An 18,588-nucleotide genomic window follows, 5' to 3' on the forward strand; every position below is an offset into this window, starting at 1 on the left:
AGAGAGAGAGAGCCCTAACCGGTTTGGCTCAGTGGATAGAGCGTCCGCCTGCGGACTGAGGGGTCCCAGGTTCGATTCCGGTCATAGGGCATGTACCGTGGTTGCGGGCACATCCCCAGTAGGGGGTGTGCAGGAGGCAGCTGATCGATGTTTCTCTCTCATGGATGTTTCTAACTCTCTATCTCTCTCCCTTCCTCTCTGTAAAAAATCAATAAAATATATTTTTAAAAAATAAAAACCACAGTATAAGCACCGCTGAGACGCCAGGCACAAAGGGCATCCCAAGGATTTCCGTTGCTGCTGTGTCTACAGTCGCAAGAAATTGGAAACAACTTCAACGCCCTCACAGGGAACCCTTCACAGAAGAAGGCGCCTCATGGGGGGTGTCACCGCCTCCAAAGGACCCACCAGACAGGACGCCAGAGCCCAGCCTCCCACCGCCTGTCCCCCCCAACCCCCCACCCCCGCCTCCTCAAATGTCAGGAGGGTTAGTTGGTTGTTTGCTTTAACGCAGTGGTTCTCAACCTTCTGGCCCTTTAAATACAGTTCCTCATGTTGTGACCCAACCATAAAATTATTTTCGTTGCTACTTCATAACTGTAATGTTGCTACTGTTATGAATTGTAATGTAAATATCTGACATGCAGGATGGTCTTAGGCGACCCCTGTGAAAGGGTCGTTCGACCGCCAAAGGGGTCGCGACCCACAGGTTGAGAACCGCTGATTTAACAGTTCCAGTCACAGAATAGGTAATGGGAGGGGGGGCTGGCCTGCAGGCGGCGGGCAAGGACTTGGGGCCTGGCTGAGTGGCCCCCTGGTGCCGGGGGTGGGGGGTGGGGGGCAGGAACCTGGGGGATGGGCATGTCGGGCGAAGTCCGGGTTAGCAGAAGCGGGGCAGCCCAGCAGGAGCTGCACATGGGGTGGCCTGGGCCGGGTGTCTGGTCTGTTTGGATGCTCGCAAGGAACGTGTCTGAGCCTGAGATCAGGTGCTCGCCAGGGTCTGCCACTCGGGGAGGTGGGCACAGGGAGGACCAGAGGGGAAGATGTGCCCCGTACAGCCTCTCGGAGAAGGCCAGGCCCATAGCATTCCTTCTCGGGCCCCATGGGCCTTGCTCCCCAGCCCCTGCCCAGCCAGCCAGCCGCCTGCAGTTGGGGTCCCAGGGCCGGCCTGGCCAGGTGGGCACCGGGAGCTGTGGGTGGGAGGTGAAGAGAGAAGAGTACCCCCACCCCATAGTCTCCCCTGTGCCCTCCCGGGGATGGGGAGCTCACTGCAGAGAGGGGGTGCAGAGAAAGGGCCCTCCTGGCTGGAGGCCAACCTGAGGAACAAGGTCCCCCTTCCCCACCCCAAGTCCCCGTCCCGCCCTGCGCAGTGTGGCCCGGGCAGCAGGAAGGCCTGGCTGTGGGGCCGGCCCCGGAACGGCTGTGAGCGGAGCCAACCAGGATCAAGGGCATAGCGGTGGCAGTGGCGGGCTGGGGGGACCCTTCTCTGGAAAGCCAGGTGGTGTGGGAGGGACCCTTTCCCTGACGGGGCGGGGGACCCCCACTCTCCCAGACTCATGCAGGTGAGGACGCCAGCCCAGCCGAGAGACAACAGTTTATTGTAGACTCGGCCTCCACTCAGGTCCAGCGTTCCAGCGGCCGGCTGGCCAGGGAAGGGCACGTCAGGGTTCCACGGTGCCCGCTGCCACCATGCTGGGGGCCACGCCAGGACTACGTGGGCTAAAGAGGGGCTGCCCAGCACGGTCCCCCTGCAGGCACAGTGGGGCAATGGACATGGTGATGGTACCCACCAAGTGGTCCTACTCTACCTGTGTTATTGCATTTATACGCTTGTTCGACTCAAAGGACGCTGGGTAAGGCAGGCGGGGCCCTCTCCAGGGGCACCTTTGGGGGCAGACACAGCTGGGGGCAGGTCCTTGATACCCCCTCCCTGCCCGCCCCCAGCTGCCCCCCCTCCGCGGGACAATTGCCACGGGATGGGGAGAGGGCTCAGGGCAGGAAGTGAGGTGGCCCCTCTGGACGGGCCTTGCACCGTCTCCCCAGCTCGGGCGTGGGCAGCAGGCAGAGGTGGGACGAAGCCTTGGGTCAGCCCCTGGAGTGGCTCAGCCTGCCAGACCCCCACCCGCCGGCTGCAAGCAAAGAGCAGAAGAGGGGAGGGTGAAACAGCCACACCTTTAATGTCCCCATGTGGCCGGGCCCAGGTCAGAGCCCAGCCTGGACCGGTCTGCCTCAGACCTCCCTCCTGCCTGGGGCTTGTCAGGAAGCGGCCAGAAGCCCTCAGACCACTGGGGCCCCTCGGGACAAGCTGGCCGGCTCAGGGTCCACCCCACCCACTGCCCCGTCTGAGCCCTCTGCCCGAGGCCACAGCTCCACCCTGTGCTGCTCAGGACCCAGGAGCCGGTCCCTGCCTGGGGGAGAGGGAGGGGGACACGCTAGGGACCAGCTAAGGGGGCGTGGCCCCACTGCCCCGGGCAGCCTGTCTCTCTCCCTCGGTGTCTGGGGCGCTTGTATCTCTATTGCCTATGGATTATGGGTAGACAGCTATGAGGATTCGCATGCACATCCCACGGTCTGTACAGGGGTGGTTGGTCCCCAACCTGAGCAGCAGCCGTCATTTTTTCCGGGCCAGGAAGACCACGCCAAGAATCAGGGCTACGGCTGCCATAGCCGCCCCCCCAGCCAGCAGCAGGGGGGTCAAGTTCTCGAAGGGGCAGGGGCCTCGGCCGCCCGGGCCCCCACTGGGGACCTGGTCCTCCTCGGCCCCGTCGCCTGGGCCCTTGGGCTCGGGGGCCGCGTTGGGGGCCGCGGGGGCCGCGGGGCCCGGCTTCAGGTTGCTGTGGTTGTTGAGAAGGGCAGGGTCCGCCTTGGCCGGTGTCTTCTTGGCAGGTGGCGGAGCAGGGGCCACCGGCGGCTCCTGCTTCTCCCCTTGGGCTTCCTTCTTCCCAGGCTTGGCCGAGGGGCCTTTCCCGTCCACAGCCGGGGGGCCTCTGACCTCCGCACCGGCCTGGGGCACCTTGGCATCGGGCTTGGGGCTGCTGGCCGCCTTCCCTCTGGACTCCATGACGCGGTATGGGGGTGCGGACAGGCAGGCGGCTGGACCACAGCGGCTCAGGACAGCTCACCCCTGGGCATCACGTGGGCCTGGAGGGAGACACAAGGACGCCCCGTCCTGTCCAGTCCCCACCGCCTGGTCCCCATGGAGACACCGCTCAATCCCCTGGACCCCCCAAAAGCCCCAGCTCAGAATCCTCCTCTGCCAGGGCCCAGCCTCCACCTGTCCCTGGCCACACCCAAAGAAACCCTCCCCCCACACAGGCCCAGCCAGAGCTGCTGTTTCCTTGTCTATAAAACGGTCTTCCCTACACTCCAGCCTCGTCCATGACCCTGGCCCAGGGCAGGGAGGCCTGGCAGGGGAGCGAGAGCCACCAGCCCAGAGGGTATGTGGCCAGGGGAGGTGGGCAGCAGCCGGGGGGGGGGGGGTTGGGCAGCACCGACCATGTACCCTTCTTAGAGGGACTGGGTCCAGGCGGAGGGGGCAGGGCAGGGTGGGAGTGGCCCCCGGCCACCAGGACCTGATGCAAAAACCCTGCGGTGATGCCCGGAGGCCGGAGAAGCCCGGAGGGGAGTGACAGGCTGCCTGCGCTGCGCCCACCCAGCACCCAGCACCCAGCCCCGGCCTCACCTGCTGAGCTCAAGGGCAGGGTGCCCTTCCCCAACCACAGGCTGCACCTGCCTGGGGGGGGGGAGGGCAGAGGGGATCCGGGTGTACCCAGCGGGCACACACCTGGCAGTCAGCCTCAGCGAGGGGCCAGCGGAGGAGGGGGTCTGGGCTGGGAGAAAGGCTGGCCCCATCCTCAGTGCACAGGGCGGCTGAAGGGTCTGGGCGCCTGGCCCTGGGCCGAGCCGTCCCTCCCTGCAGACCTCGGCCCTGCCTGTCCGCCTCGCCCCTGGGAGCATGAGAACGCCCGCCCCCATCCCGGGCGGGGGGCCATGGCAGCCCAGGTTCCTCACCCGGGCCACATGGAAGGTCGCCTGAAGGTCACAGCCTGATGGGGGTGTCCCAGGGAGAGGCCCCGCTGCTGCTCCACTTCCCAGGAGCCAGCACCCCACCCGCGCCCGCCGATCTGGAGGCGCACCCAGCTGCTGGGAGTCAAGTTTGCGACGGGCGGGTGGTCTGCTTCCCCCACGGCCCTCGCTTATTTTGAGCTCACGCTGACGTCACCTGCTGCCCCTCCCCTTCCCCCTCCCCCTCCCCGGGGCTCCTGTGCCCGGGAGAGTGACCTTCAAGGCAGGGGACCGCCGCAAGCCGAGCGCCCCCATCCCGCCCGGCCCTGCGCCCCGGAGCCCCCGCCTCCTTACACCGCTGCTCCCGGCGCTCCCGCCTCGGCGCTGGGTGCTCTGCGCGGGGCCTCAGCGGCTGGAGCGGCAGCTGCGGCTGAGGACCAGGAGTTTCCCACAATGCAGTGCTCCTGCGCATGAGGGGGCGGGGCCTCATCAGCTCAGGCTCCGCCCACTGCCTTACTGCGGCGGGCGCCCCGACCCCACCCCGGCCCCGTTTTTCCCCAAATATATTTTTGTTGATTTCAGAGAAGGAGGGAGGGAGATAGAAACAACGACGATGAGAGAATTATTATTGGCTGCCTCCTGCGCGCCCCACACTGGGGATCCAGCCCGTAACACGTGCCCAGCCCATCCAACCGTGACTCATCGGTGGACGCTCAACCACTGAGCTACACCAGCCTGGCCTGGCTCCGTTTTTAACCCCAAGAGCGGGTTAGGGTCAGGCTGGCCTTCCCGCACCCCCAGCCCAGACAGCGCAGGAGTCGGGCCAATGTACCCATCAGCGAGGGGGCAGGGGGACCCAGGCCCGCAGGGGAAGCTGGTTATGAGAGGGGCTCCCCCCGCCAGCCCCTAACAGAGTCTCAGAGAGGAGGCATCTACTTAGAATATTTATTTATCTTCTTACATGACAAGACACAAAAAGTCACTTCTTAAAACTCCTCAAAAGAAAAAAAATATAAATCTGTAAGCAGCAGCAGCAGCTCCCAAGGTACAACAGATGATGGGCACAACCGCAGACTGGGGGCCAGGCCTCGGCCCCAGGTAGTGTCGCTGGGAAGGGGCCTCCTCAGAGGGGGCCTGGGTGGTGGGGGACACAGCACCGGCACGTCAGGACCAATCACCAACACGATCACCCGGCAGGGGTGGCAGGGCGGGCGCCTGCCTCAGTTCACAATGGGGAGGGGTCTGGACAGCGGGCGGGTGGGGCTGCAGGGACCCAGAGAGCAGGGTGGCTGGAGGGCCACCCCTGCACACAGAGCAGGCGCCCCTGGCTCCATACTGGTCATGCTTGCCCTTTCCACTGGCCATGGTCAGACCCGGGTGCAGGTCTCAGAAGAGCAGTCAGCTGCAGGTGCAGCAAGAGGGGCTAGGCTGGAGAAACAACTTCTGGACAGGGTCAGCGGGGCACAGGTTTACACAGCACACACACACACGCACGCACACGCACACACTGCCTGGCCACGTGGGAAGGGCAGCGGCTCTCCCATATGCACACAGACCTCTCACACGCTCTGGGCCCCCCATCTGGGGTGGGGCAGAGGGGCCCACCAGGAGGATTGTTGGGTCCCACAGTTGAGGGTGGGTTTCCCTGGGAGTCAAGACTCAGTGTGGACCCCCCTGCCTGCCTGGGATTCCTGGCTCAATGTGGAGGGCAGGAGACCCCGATTCTCCTGCGAGGCTGGCCGAGGTGAGAGCAGCAGTGGGGAGGCTGGACCGATGGACGGACGGGAGGGCTGGACAGAGCCACTTGTGCTCAGCAAGTTAATAAATAGGTTTGTGCAGCCTCCCCTTTGGGGACGAGCCGGTAGCCTGGAGCGGAGGGTCCACCCTGCCCAGCCCTCACCTGGGAGCCCCCGGCTCAGAGACCAGCTCTGTCCCGGGGGTGCCCAGGCCAGGGTGGAGCTGGTGCAGGGCTGGCTCCGGGAATGTAAAGATTTCTGTGATTTCTACATAAATAACACATTGATCCCCGTGGCTGTGCAGGCAGGACCCCTTGGGTCCATGTGTGTGGACCCTGCACCCCTCCCTCTGCCCCCAACCACACGGGGACGGGCGGAGAGACGTTCCCCTGCTTGGTCCTGGGCGGGCCGCCCAGCCCCAGGCCCACTCTAGTCCTGCGAGTGGGGGGACCCAGGCTCAGGGCTGGGGGTTCTGCAGCAGCCCCAGCAGGGTCTCCCCGATGCCCAGGAAGTAGACCACCTGGGCAATGCCAAACAGTGGGGCGATGACCAGGGCGCGGCAGTAGGCTCCCTTCAGGAAGGCGGAGGGACCCTCATTCCGCAAGATCTTCCTGTGGAGAAGGGGGGGGGGGGTCAGAGCCACGGCCAGCCTCCCTGCACCCCGCCGCCAAGGGGCCTCACCCACCTGGCGCAGTCCAGGAACCCGGAATAGGTGTCTTCATTAACCCCGCGCTGAAGCGACTGCAGGCGCGTCTTCACCACTGCAGGGAGGCCCAGGTCAGGGGGCTGCTCACCCACCCCCACCCCACCCCCACCCCCAGCCGGAGGGAGGCCCAGGGCCCCCTACTGACCATCACAAGGGTTGACAGCCACAGCGGCCGTGCTCCCAGCCACACAGCCCGCCAGGAAGGACACGTAGAAGGGGGACTTCTCCTCGGACGCGGACTGGCCCAGCTGGTTCAGGTTGGCGAAGAGGGGGAAGTAGACGATGGAGAAGGGGACGTCCCTGCAGGGGGCGGGGGTGGTGACTAGAGGTTCAGGGTGGGCAGTCCTCCCTCCTCCCTCCTCCCACCTCCCGCCCTTCCCACCTGAGCAGCGTGGCCCCCAGTCCTTTGTAGAGGCCGGCAATGCCACGGCTCTGGAGCAGGTCACGGGTGAGCTGGGTGGCCGTGGGCCGTGGGGAGGCGGGAGCCTCCACTGCGGGCTGAGTGCCCCCTTGTGTGGAGAGCTGGGCCTGGGCAGCCAGAATCTTCTTCTGGGCGGCTGGGGAGAAAGCGGACAGGGCAGGCTGGCTCTCCCTCAAGGTGAGGGCAGGGACCGGGCCAGGCGGCTGCCCCACCCCGGGGCTGGGTGCCCGGCCCCCGGCCACACTCACCAATGCGGCCGGCGTCCTGGAGCTGGATCTTGAGCATCTCCATGGGGGTGGTCACGATGACCTGGCAGGTGCCGGCCCCACAGCCGGCCAGCATCTCCCGCAGCAGGGTCAGCTTCTGCCTGCAGGGGGGAGGGGAGGGGGGTCACGGACAGAGTCGGAGGCCCTGCTGCCCAGGCGGCCGCCCCTGCGCCTGGGTGTGAAGGGGAGGAAGGGGGGCGGGAGCAGTAGAGGCAGACGCAGCCCTGTGGGGGCACAGCACTCCTCAGCCTCAGACACCCCTCCAGGCCCTGCAGCGCGGGCACCGAGCCCGGCAAACAGATGGCCCCGCGGCAGGAACCGGGAAGGGAGGCAGGGCCCTTCTCACGCAAAGACAGATGGAGAAGCTGGGGGGTCTCAAGTGCCCCAAGGGGTTACCCTTTCAGCCCGCCCTCTGGAGACAGAGGAAAGCTGGTCAGCGCCCACAAATCCCAGCCTATGGGGGAGCAGGCCGTGGCCCAGGGCCAAGGACCACGGGGGCTGGAGCAGCAGACTCAGAGCCTGCCTCACTCCTCCCAGTGCAGGGCAGGGGCGGGGGGTGGGGGGGAAGGACGCGGAGGACGGGACACAAGAGGGAGAGGAGGCCCTGCACGGCCAAGGTGAGGGGCAGCAGGAGGGAGCCTGTCCTTGGCCTGGAGGCACGGCCCCCCCTCACCCGTCCTTGGAGAGGTGATGTCGGAAGAAGTCGTTGGCTGCCAGCTTAATGGCCTTCTCGGGGGTGACAAGGGTCAAGTTCACGGCGGCTCCTGTGGGCACATCATGTTGGGGAGGCTCTCAGCCAGCACTTGCTTCCCAGTTGGCAGAGCCCTACCCCAGTCAATCCTTGGCCGCCGCCTCCTGCCCTCTCACCCACATTGGTGCCAGGCAGGGCGGGGACCAGGCAGGGACAGGGCAGTGCTGCCTCCTCCAGGCACTCTGCTCGCTCTCCCCCAAATGACCCTCCCGTTCCAGCCAGGTGGGCGCCCTGAGCCCTGAGGAACACCTCCCGGGGGGCAGAGGGGCTCCCGCTGGCGAGGGCCCTGGGTGAAGGGCCCACAATGGACGAGGCTGAGTCTAGCCCAGCCGTGGGCAAACTACTGCCCGCGGCCCGTTTGAAATGAATAAAACTAAAAAAAAGAAAGACCGTACCCTTTTATGTAATGTTTACTTTGAATTTATATTAGTTCACACAAACACTCCATCCATGCTTTTGTTCCCGCCCTCCGGTCCAGTTTAAGAACCCATTGTGGCCCTCGAGGCAAAAAGTTTGCCCACCCCTGGGCTAGCCCATGGGCTGGAGCCGGGCGGGGCAGTGGCAAGCCCTCCTGCAGTCAGGGCTCAGGGCCGCACAGCCTCGGGGAAATCCAGGCTTGGGGATTGTCTAAGCTGCTTTGCAGGACTGCTCTCCCCCCCCCCCCCCCCATTTCCCAGCACAGACAGGGCCTGCCACTCTCAGAAGGCAGGGGATGCCCAGCGGGCGTGGCTCAGTGGTTGAGCACCACAGTTTGATTCTGGTCGGGGACCAGGCCCAGGATGCAGGCTCGGTCCCCAGTGTGGAGCGTGCAGGAGGCAGCCGGTCCATGACTCTCTCTCATCACTGATGTCTCTCTCTCCCTTCCTCTTTGAAATCAATAAAAAAATATTTTCTTTTCAAAGGTGGCAGGAAGCAGGCTGTAGCCAGTGGTAGAGACACGCGTCCTGCCATGCCAGGCGCTGGGGGTGAGTGGGGGTGGGGGTGGCAGGAGGGTGGGGGCTGAGAACGGCCACTGCCCAGATCCCACCCTGTCATCCACCTCCCCGGACACCGGCACCAGGACCAGCTGATGGGCCTCGTGCAGGGCCAGCGGCCCCCATGGGACAGTTCACAGGCACACAGCCCAGGCCTGCTGCCTGCCCGCCTCCCTCCCCCCGCCCGCCGCCCCAGCCAGAGCCTCACCGCGGTACATGCCGAAGTAGCCTTCGGAGCGGATGGTCTTGATGAGGCAGTCAGACCTGCGGCCAAGGGACAGGTGAGCTGGGCACAAGCCGGGCACAGAGATGGCTCCAGCCCTGCCCAGGTAGCAGGACCCCCAGGCCTGTCCTCTCTTCAGTGTCCCCTTTTGTTAAACAGGGTGGGGGGGCCCAGGAGTGGAGCTCAGGAGTCCGCCCCCCCCCCCAGCCCCCACACTGCACGGAGCCTCGCCCACGGCCGGCTGGTGCCTCACATGCTGGTGTACATGCGCTGGCCATTCTGCTGGTTCTGCAGCCTCGTCTTGGCCAGGTCGATGGGGAACACGCAGGTGACCCCAATCAGCCCAGCGATGCCGCCATTGATGAGCTTGGCTGGGAGACTGTGGGCAGAGGGAGTGTCAGGGCCTGCCGGGTTCCTGGGCCACAGGGCAGGGGGCAGGGGGCAAGGGGAGGGTGGGGCCTCCTGGCCACAGGGCAGGGGGCAAGTGGAGGGTGGGGCCTCCTGGCCACAGGGCAGAGGGATGGTGGGTCCTCCTGGGCACAGGGCAGGGGGAGGGTGGGGCCTCCTGGCCACAGGGCAGGGGGCAAGGGGAGGGTGGGGCCTCCTGGCCACAGGACAAGGGGCAAGGGGAGGGTGGGGCCTTCTGGCCACAGGGCAGGGGGCAGGGGGAGGATGGGACCTCCTGGCCACAGGGCAGGGGCAGGGGGAGGGTGGGGCCCAGGGCGGCAGGAGCATTCCCACCTGAGCTGCTTATCAGCCATTTAACTGGCCCGCACCAGGTAGGAGGCGGAGTCCGGGCGGTGGAGGGTGAGGAGCTGGCAGGTGGGAGATGGCCGGCCACTTGCTGGGAATCTCACCCCCTTCCGTCCTGGAAGGGAGAGGGGCTGGAATCAGCGGCGGGACGGGCCACCCAGGCACCCCCAGGCACCCCCACGCCCCCCCCACGCCCCCCGAGGGGCACCCAGCCTTCCCACCACCACCCCGGCTGGGGTGCAGCACCGGGGGAGGTGCCCGGCAAGCAGATTCCCCTCCAGGCCCCCCACGGCGTGTCCTGCCGGCACCTCCTCACGCTCACGCTCACGTGCACACAGAGCGCCGTCTTTAAAGGGCCAGCGCCTGGGTGGGGGGGCGGCAGCAGCAGAGGCTGGAAGGAAGGGGACAGTTTCCAGCCGGGTCAGTCACCTCCACCCAGAGCGCCCCCCGCCCCCATCCGTGAGCAGAGGAAGGGGTCGGAGTCTCCCCACAGGACCCGCAGCTGCAGCTCAGACATCTCTCCTGAGGAAGCACCATCCTCACCCACCCGGAGCCCTGCCCCCCCCCCCTCCTCTCCACCCTCCCAGGAATTTCATTCCCAGACACACACCCCAGAACCCATCGACCAGGGTGTGCGGGGCAAAGGGGGGGGGCAGCTGGGAGGGGGATGGCTGACCTCCCCACATCCACTCTACGGCAGTGGGGCCCCCCTCACTAGGGGCAGGACTCCCCAGCCAGCGCCAGCCCCGGGCCTCCCCCGGGGGGCACCGCCAATAAGCCTGAGCTGTCAGCCCCAGCGCTGCCACCGTCACCAGCTGGCTCACACCCGGGGTCCCTCCGAGGGCTGGTGACCTTCACCTTAGCTTTCCCAGGTCGGGCTGGCCCTGCCCACCCCGCAGGCCCTCCGCCCGCGCTGCCCGGCCCCCGCCTCCCCATCCGGTCCGCTCACCGAGGTGCAGAACTCTCCTCTGAGACCTCAGCCTCCGCTCAGAGGAGCCCTAGCGGCGAGGGAGGTGCCGGCGGCAGGGATTGGTCTCCGGGCGGGGAGGGGCAGAGGGGGGGGACTTTCTCTTTCACTTTGGGCGTGAGGCTCCCTGCGGCGGGAGAAGGGATGAGAAGGGGTGTGACAGCTCCTGGAGGCCGGGCCTCCGGGCAGCCTCAGCCCACAGGGCGGTGGGTCCGACTTGAGCAGGTCAAGCCAGGCCACGGGCGCACGGGGATGCCAGCCCCTGGCCACTGCGCCCCAGCTGCCCCGTGGGTTCCTGCCTGCAGCCTGCGGGCTGGCTCTGCCTCGAGCCCTGGCTCCCTGAGGATGGGGCTCTGTGCTCAGGCCCCGTGGGCCTCTGCTGGGCACCGGGTGCCGTGGGGTGGAGATGGGACTGTGGGACCTGTGTGTCCACTGGGGAAGGTGCATGTCAGGGACACCTGCCCTGGGCACAGGGAGACGCTCCTGGTCACCAAAGGCCGGGGAGGGAGTGGAGGGAGTGGCTGGGTCTCAGGGGCCACCAGCTGCCACCCACAGGCCTGCTCACCTGGCAGGTCCAGAGGTCATGAGAACGGGCACTCCCAGAGTCCTCTGCCCTGCCAAGTGCCCCCCCCCCCCGCCCCCGCGCCAGCTCACACCCCAGGGCCTCTCCCTGGGACCTGCTTCTCTGAGCCCAGCACACAAAGAGTCTGCCCTCTGAACTTCAACCGGACCCCTCCCTCCCTCCCCACCCCCTCCAGGTATACCGGTCACAGCCAGCTCTCCTTCCTGCCCCCGACCCCGGGGGCAGGGGCCACACCCCAGCGCCCAGGCCTAGCACTGTCCTCTGAGGACTGGGGGAACCCTGTCTTCTGAGCATCACCTGGCCCCACCTCCTACCTGGGGTTAGGGCGCCTAGATGATGGGGATCCCGGCATCCAGACGGACTATGTAAGGAGGGGAGAGGCAGGGCCAGAAGCGGGGACCCCAAGCCCAAGAAGACAGCTTTGGGTTCCCCCCCCACCACCACCACCACAAGCTGCGAGGGGCAGCAGGGCAGAGCAGTGCGTGAGCGGGCTCATGGGGAGAACTGGAGAGGGAGCCTGACTCTGAACCCCCTTTTCGGTCCTCACTCCGTGGAGGGCCCTACCCCAGACCCCATGTGGCTACAGGAACTGGGCAGCCCCAGCCAAGCTCAAATTCGAACTCGAGGCCCCGGACCAGCAGCCTGGACTGTCCGCCCCTCCGTGCCCACAGCCAGGCACCGCTCAGGGCAGGCGAACAGGCCACGCCGCTGCCTCCAGGCGCCCCGGTAAACGCCCCCAGCCCCCAGGGTGTGTCGCTGGCCCCTCGTTCCCCATCCCACCTGCCCGTCCCCCGACCCAGAGGCGCGCTCCGTTCCGCCGGCTGGAGTGGCGCCACCCCGCGGACGGAGGCGGCGTGGGCGGGGGCAGCGGCTCCGCTCCGGGGCCGGCTCCACTCCCGGTCCCGTTGGACGGGTCCGCACCAGGCCGGGCGCCAGAGCCGGGCTGCCCCCCGCTAGGCGATGGCGACTCCAGCCACGCACGTGTCCACATCGCCCGGCGCATTCCCACAAGTGACCCCCCCGCGGCCTGGCCTCGGGGCTCCGGCCCCAGGCAACCAGCCCGCAGGGACACGTGTGCGCGGGGAGCGCGCCCGTCCCCGCTCGGGGCCGAGCACGGCCTCCCACACCCGGCGGCGGGGAGCCGAGCATCCGCGGCCGGGTCCCCCGCAGCCGCTTGGTCCCGCCAGTTGTCACCTCCGCGGGCCGACTTCGGCGCCCCTCGCCCCCGCAGCCGGACCGCACCGGAGCGGGCTCCGTCCGGGGGCGGCCGGGGCACTCACCGCGCTCCGCCGCCGCCGCCGCGCTCGCCTCCCGCCGCGCCGCGCGCCCCGCTGCAGAAGTGCGTCCGCTCGGCGCGCTCCGCCCCCGGCCTCGGAGCGCACGGGCTCCGGCTCCCCCTCGCGGCCGGCGTGGCCACTGCACCCGGGCCCACGCCGCGGTCTCCGCCGGGCGCCCCTGTGTGCGCGGGACCGGGAGCAGCCCTGCGGGAGGCGCGATGGGACCACACTGGGCTCCAGGGAGGGCGCCGCGTCAGCCAACGAGGCGGGCGCACCAGCCCGCACACAGGTGACTTTGTATCCAAGATGCAGCCGTCACTTTGTAGCCGCGGCTCCTCGCCCTCCCGGGAAGATCGGGACCCACAGGAGGTGCTGGGCAGGACCAAGGTCACCGGAGGCCTCCCCGCTCCCCCCTCCCCAGCGGCGGCCCGGCCTCTGATCTCCACCCAACAAACAAGCCAACTCTGAGAGCAGCCAGACAGCGCGTGTTTGTTTGCTGCCCACGGAGGTCACTGTCCCCACATGCAGGGAAGACTTGGGAGTGGGGACCGCTGAGCCCGCCGCGGCACACGTGGGGCCAGGCCAGAGTCGGCGGGTCAGTCTAGGCCTGGGCAGGCTCTGGGGACCGTGAGGCCGAGGGCCCAGGTGGGGCAAGGTCCCTGGGAGCCAGGCTTGTGCGGCGGATGCCATCCTGATACTTGTGGCGGCCAAGCTCCAAGATAGCCCGCACCTCCTCCGCCGCATCCCGCCGGTCGCTCTGCTCCAGGGCCTGCACCAGGCGCCCCACTGCCCCTGGCTGTCCAGCCTGGCGCTCAGCCCAGGAGAAGAGCATGTGACGGATCTGGGCGTCCAGGTCGTCCCTGGGGAGAAGGGGGCTCGGTGACTGAGGGGGCCCCCCCCCAGGACTACCTACCACACCCACCCTGGGCCGGCTTCCTGCTCCCTGGGCCAGTGTGGCCAGACCATCCCTGTCTGTACCTGTTTGCCCTGCCCCCCCAGTCCCCGAAGGCACTCAGCAGCCTCAGGGGGCCCTCCAGGAAGCAGGGGCCCAGGCCTGAGGCGGGCCCAGCGCCGCAGCCAGAGGCTGAGAGGCACGCACCGGAACTCATGCCGGATGCGCTGCAGCTCCCGGTAGGACAGGCCCAGGTGCAGGGCCACGGCCGGCCAGTCAGGGCCCAGGCGCCCGGCCAGATTCAGCAGGTTGCTCTGGGTCAGGAAGCCGGTCTCAGCGTCGCCCAGGTTCAGAGGTGCCAGGGAGAGGCCGGCTCCCTGCCCCGGGCCGGGGCCCTCGGCCCTCCGCAGTCTCTGGGGAGGAGGGGACGCAGTGAGCCCTGGCCTCGGCCCCAGGCCCGCCCCTGCCCCTTCAGCCCGCACCTCCCCACCCCGGCCACACCGGCAGCTTGATGGGCAGAGTGGCCATCCACAGGGCGTCCGCGCCCTTCCTCTGCCGGACTGCCTCGGCCTCCTCAGGCACCTCCTCCGGCACGGCTCCCCGATAGAAGGACACCTGGGGCAGGAGACGGGGTTCAGTGCCCCGGCCTCGGCCCGGGCAGGCAGCCTGGGGGCCCCCCGTCGGCCCACCTGGCCCCTCACGGCCTGAGCCCGCCGGTCCAGCGCGGTGCTCACATACACCTCCTTCAGGTTCTTCAGGTGGGAGTAAAACACGAAGCACAGGCGGCCCTGAACGCAGTCCGGGCGGTCTGCGGGGCGGGACGGGGCGGGTCAGCAGGGAGTCGGGGGCAGACCCCGGGCCCACGCGCAGGGGCAGGGCCTACCCGCATCCACGTCGATGCCTCTCTCAAAGGCAGCAAAGAATTTCTCGCCTTCGAACATCTCCACCGTGTCCGAGGGCTCGGGGCCGCGGTACCGCTCCAGCAGCCGCCGCAGGGTGGCATCCACCTGGGGGCACCCACGGGCTCAGAGCCCACCCCCGGCCCCCACCCCCAGATCCCCGGCCCTCCCAGCCCCCGGCCCCCACCTTGTTGCGGGGCAGGCACTGGAGCAGGACCTGCTCGGGGTCCCTGCGCCGCTGCAGCGCGATGAGGTTCACCCGGTGCAGCCGCAGCCGCGCCCAGGCCTTCCGCGCCAGGCCCCCCACGCAGGTCTTGGTGGTGTACCAGAGCCAGTACCTGGGGGGGCTGGGGTGAGGCGGGGCTGTGCACGCAGAGGCGGGGTGGGGAGGGGCTGCGGGCGCCGGAGGGGCACTGACCAGGAGAAGTGGGTGACCTGGAAGCGCGCGTACAGGTGCGTGAGCTCCAGCGCCACCTGAGCCGTGATGTCATCCCAGGTGGCTGCAGGGGGCGCCCGGTAGAGCAGGTGCAGGCGGGAGCGGTCCAGGCTCAGGCCTGCGGAAGGGAGGGGGCCACAGGCTGAGGCTCCCCACAGGGCCTCCCCTTCGGGCCGCAAGTCCAGGGGTGCCCCACGGCCACCCCTCTCACCTGTGACCCCCGGGGGCAGAGGCAGCTGCACTGTGACTGGCCGGAGGAAGCTGGAGGGGCCGCTCTGGGAGAGGCACAGCAGGGGGCTCACCGCCGCCTGGGGCTCCCCCAGCAGCGCCCGCAGCTCTCTGCCTGCCATGCGCACCACCTAGGCGGACAGGCCCCTGAGCGCCCCGTGCGTGAGGCACCCCGGCCACCCCCCGGCGGCTGCCCTGTCTGTACCTGCATTCGGACTTGACGAGGCTCCTCGGTGGCTCCAGGGGGGAAGGTGACCTTGACCCCTGGATGCCCCGAGGACCACAGCAACGTCCCCTCTGGTGGCACCAGGCAGGCGTTGGACACCGGGCGGGAAACCACAAGGAACCACGAGAAGTGGGGTACCTGGCAGTGAGCCCAGAGCCGCTGGGCATGGGGATGGGGTCAGAGGGCACAGGGTCAGAGGGGAGTCAGGTCCTGGAGGACACCCCCCCTCCCCCACCCTCGTGCTCCTCCCCGGCAGGCCTAGGCAGCCTCACCTTCGGTGCTTCCTCCTCCAGGCGGGTCTCCAGGTCGCTCCAGCTGTCGTCGCTCAGGGTCCTCACCACCACCTCACGGCAGCGCCGGGCCCGTGGGGGCACAAAGAGCAGCCACAGGCCCACCTCCTGCGGGGCACGGGGGGGCGGGGGTGAGCTCCAGGGCCACACCTGGCCGGCCCACCTGCCCCCAACCCCCCTTGCCGTGCCTGCTGGAAGGCCAGCCCATGCGGCTGCAGCTCCAGGACCCCGCTGAGCAGGGAGTCATGGGGACCCAGGGGCACGAGGCGCGGCTCCGGCAGCCACAGGCGGTAGCGGATGGTGACAGAGGTCGCAGTAGCCCCGGCGGGGAACTGCAGGCGGACACCGCAGGCCAGGGTCACAGAGCAGCCTTGGGGGGTCACGAGGAAGCTGAGTGAGGACAGGGCAGGCGTCAGGTCAGACCGGAGGGGCTTCAGGTCTGAGCCTGGCCCCTGGGGGCCTCTGGGGGCCTCTGGGGTAAGGTGTCCAGCGGCTCCTCTGGCCCCTCCCCAGCCACACACCTGTCCAGCTCTGAAGTCAGGAACAGCCTGGGCATTCCCGGAACCACAGGTGTCCCTGTGGAAGGACGGGCGCCATTAGGATGGGGACGGTGGGTGCCTGTGTCCTGTCTGTAGTCTGCCCTCCTCAGCAGCGAGCCTACCTGGGGGGCTGGGGGAGCCCGGCAGGGCCTCGCCCAAAGGGTTCCCCTGCAGGCGCACAAAGGGGGCGTCTAGCAGCTCGGGGGGCACTTCCCGGAGCTGGTTGTCCCTCAGGTCCAGCCGGACGAGCAGCGGGAGGCGGGCCAGGCCGGCGGGCACCGAGACCAGGAGGTTGCTGTGCAGGACCAGGAGCTGCAAGGAACGCAGCCCCGCTGTGGGCAGGCGCTGCTTAGGCCCCAGGAGGACAGCTCGGGCCACCCCGCCCCGGGAGTGACTCAGTCCCTGCCCCAGGGCTGCACCCACAGAGCTCAGGCGCCTGAGCAAGGAGCCTCAGAGCCAGGGAAGGGGGCCTACAAGGCTGCCGCCCAGGAGCAGCCAGGCCTGTGAGTGCAGGGTCCTGGCCGGCAGAGGATGAGAGGAGCTGATGCGTGGAGGCCTGGCAGTGGCTGGGGGCATGCCCTGCTGTCCTGCGAGCCCAGGAGGCATGGCGGCACTCACCCAGGGAGGCCGGTAGGCTCTGCAGCCGGTTGGAGGCCAGATTGAGCTCCTGGAGGCTGCTCAGGCCTCCGACCTCAGGGGGCAGAGTGTCCAGGAGGTTCTCGGAGAGGTCCAGGCGCTGGAGGGCGGACAGGGCTCCCAGCGCTGCGGGCAGCACTTGCAGGTGGTTGTGGGTCACGGAGAGGAAGGTGAGGGCCGAGAGCGCCCCCAGAGCCTCAGGCAGCTCTGCGAGGTGGTTGTGAGAGAGTAGGAGGGCGCCCAGGTGGCGCATGTGCGGGATGCAGGCGGGCAGTGTCTCCAGGCTGTTGAAGCTCAGGTCCAGGTGCGCCAAGCGGGTCAGGCCACTCAGGCTGGCGGGCAGCGTGGCCAGAGAGCCCCGCAGGCAGGCACCCCGCGCATCCCAGTGCTGCCCACCTGGGAAGGTGAAAGGCAGGGGTGGCCCTCAGTCCCAGGTCCCAGCTTAGCCAGGGAGGGAGCTGCAGGCCGGCAGGCAAGGGCCTCTAGGTCTACCCCAGCCGGACAAGGACAGACAGATGGAGACACTGGAGAGACACCAGCAGGTGGAGGGAGGCAGGGGCCGGGCCTGAAGGCTCATCTCAGCCGGGAGCCATCACCCAGGGCCTGCCTGCCCCGGGCAAGCGTGCACACTGCCTCTGCCGGGGACCACCACCAGGCAGCTGAGGGCCGGGAGCTGGGGCGCAGCCTGTGTCACGTGGGGAGCAGAGGGCTGGGCATGCTGTATGGACACTAGTGAGGGCGGCTGGGAATAGGCCTGGCCTTTGAGGACGGAGAAGCAGGGGCAGGAGCTGGAGGTGGGGGTGGGAGAGGGCTGGGACCAGGTGGGGCTCACCTTTGAGGACCAGGGAGCGGAGGTGCGGCAGGCTCCTCGGCACCTGAGCCAGGGCGGCCCCCAGCAGCTGAGGGTCTTCGTGGCCACTCAGCTGCAGGAACTCCACCCGCAGCAGCTGAGGGGTGCGCCGGGCACACAGGCGCAGCAGCCGGCGGCAGCCCCCGGGGTACAGGTCCAAGCTCAGGCGGTTCCCGGCCAGGAGAAGGGATGCCCCTGGACCCGCATCCGCATCCGCAGTGTCTGCAGCATCTCCTGCAGCAGCCGCCCGGGGCTGCGGCTCCTCCTCCGCCGTGGCCATCGCCCACCGGCAGGCCTCGGGGGCTGGACATGTCCCAGCTTGCCAGGCAGGCCTGCTCAGGCAGGGCCCGGAGAGCCTGCGGAGTCAGGGTGGGGAGAGGGGAGGAGTGGGCTGGACCCCCCTCCCGGGCAGTGGCATGGGGACTCTGGTTTGTTAACACACCAGCTCCTACCTCCCGGCGCCCAGGCTGGGCAGATCCCAGATGCAATGGGGCTGGAGGGTGGCAGCCCAGGCCCGGGAGGGCAGCAAGCAGTGACCTGTGTGCAGAGGAGCCTGGGAACCTGCCTGCCGGGAGGGGGGCGGGGCGACGTTTCGCACCCTAATTCTGGACATTTGGACAAGGGGCTCTAGAGCTGTTGGGTCATCCTGGCTGTCCCCTTCTCCTCCCGCCCCCCCCCCCACCCCCCAGGAGTCTCCTGGGTCCAGCCCCACCTCCAACCTTCACTCAACAGCTTTGACAGGTCCGGACTGTCATCTACCACGTGGGGGGGGGGGCGTGTCCCGGGCAGTGGGCGACCGATCGCGCCCAGGGGTGTCAGAGAAGCGAGTGTGAGAGGGGAGACTGGGTCTGAGCTGCTGCACCCCACGCCCCGGCCCTGGGAGCAGTCTTTCCGCCCCAGCAGTTCACACCTCGGTGGGCAGCGGAGGGG

At 68.2% G+C, this 18,588-nt stretch overlaps 3 protein-coding genes across 7 annotated transcripts; all 3 read right to left on the reverse strand.

The window, feature by feature from the left end:
• Window positions 1-1,579: 1,579 nt before the first annotated feature.
• Window positions 1,580-4,485, reverse strand: CEND1 (cell cycle exit and neuronal differentiation 1). 2 transcript variants are annotated; one of them, XM_081098309.1, is made up of 2 exons: window positions 4,360-4,485; window positions 1,580-3,141 (listed from the first exon to the last, which is right to left on the reverse strand). In XM_081098309.1, exon 2 carries the CDS (start codon window positions 3,059-3,061, stop codon window positions 2,612-2,614), a length of 450 nt encoding a protein of 149 aa, XP_080954435.1. In that variant the 5' UTR covers window positions 3,062-3,141; window positions 4,360-4,485; the 3' UTR covers window positions 1,580-2,611. The 2 variants fall into 2 exon arrangements, with proteins under 2 accessions (XP_080954435.1, XP_080954436.1); XM_081098310.1 differs by having other exon boundaries at window positions 4,012-4,465.
• A 451-nt stretch (window positions 4,486-4,936) lies between these two features.
• SLC25A22 (solute carrier family 25 member 22) lies at window positions 4,937-12,758 on the reverse strand. 4 transcript variants are annotated; one of them, XM_081098311.1, is made up of 11 exons: window positions 10,785-10,929; window positions 10,164-10,226; window positions 9,824-9,950; window positions 9,336-9,461; window positions 9,068-9,123; window positions 7,808-7,898; window positions 7,117-7,235; window positions 6,830-7,004; window positions 6,593-6,747; window positions 6,427-6,502; window positions 4,937-6,352 (listed from the first exon to the last, which is right to left on the reverse strand). In XM_081098311.1, exons 3-11 carry the CDS (start codon window positions 9,841-9,843, stop codon window positions 6,199-6,201), a joined length of 972 nt encoding a protein of 323 aa, XP_080954437.1. In that variant the 5' UTR covers window positions 9,844-9,950; window positions 10,164-10,226; window positions 10,785-10,929; the 3' UTR covers window positions 4,937-6,198. The 4 variants fall into 4 exon arrangements, with proteins under 4 accessions (XP_080954437.1, XP_080954439.1, XP_080954440.1 ...); XM_081098313.1 differs by having other exon boundaries at window positions 10,144-10,226; window positions 10,785-10,800; XM_081098314.1 differs by having other exon boundaries at window positions 9,859-9,950; window positions 10,785-10,799.
• A 368-nt stretch (window positions 12,759-13,126) lies between these two features.
• Window positions 13,127-18,010, reverse strand: PIDD1 (p53-induced death domain protein 1). The gene is made up of 15 exons (XM_081099866.1): window positions 17,641-18,010; window positions 16,791-17,204; window positions 16,295-16,504; window positions 16,155-16,209; window positions 15,822-16,023; window positions 15,616-15,741; window positions 15,323-15,502; window positions 15,101-15,248; window positions 14,872-15,007; window positions 14,641-14,791; window positions 14,438-14,561; window positions 14,244-14,362; window positions 14,056-14,169; window positions 13,762-13,967; window positions 13,127-13,522 (listed from the first exon to the last, which is right to left on the reverse strand). Exons 1-15 carry the CDS (start codon window positions 17,936-17,938, stop codon window positions 13,264-13,266), a joined length of 2,742 nt encoding a protein of 913 aa, XP_080955992.1. The 5' UTR covers window positions 17,939-18,010; the 3' UTR covers window positions 13,127-13,263.
• Window positions 18,011-18,588: the final 578 nt, after the last annotated feature.

Source organism: Myotis nattereri (genome assembly GCF_964212035.1).
Source record: "Myotis nattereri genome assembly, chromosome: 9".
NCBI lineage: Eukaryota > Metazoa > Chordata > Mammalia > Chiroptera > Vespertilionidae > Myotis > Myotis nattereri.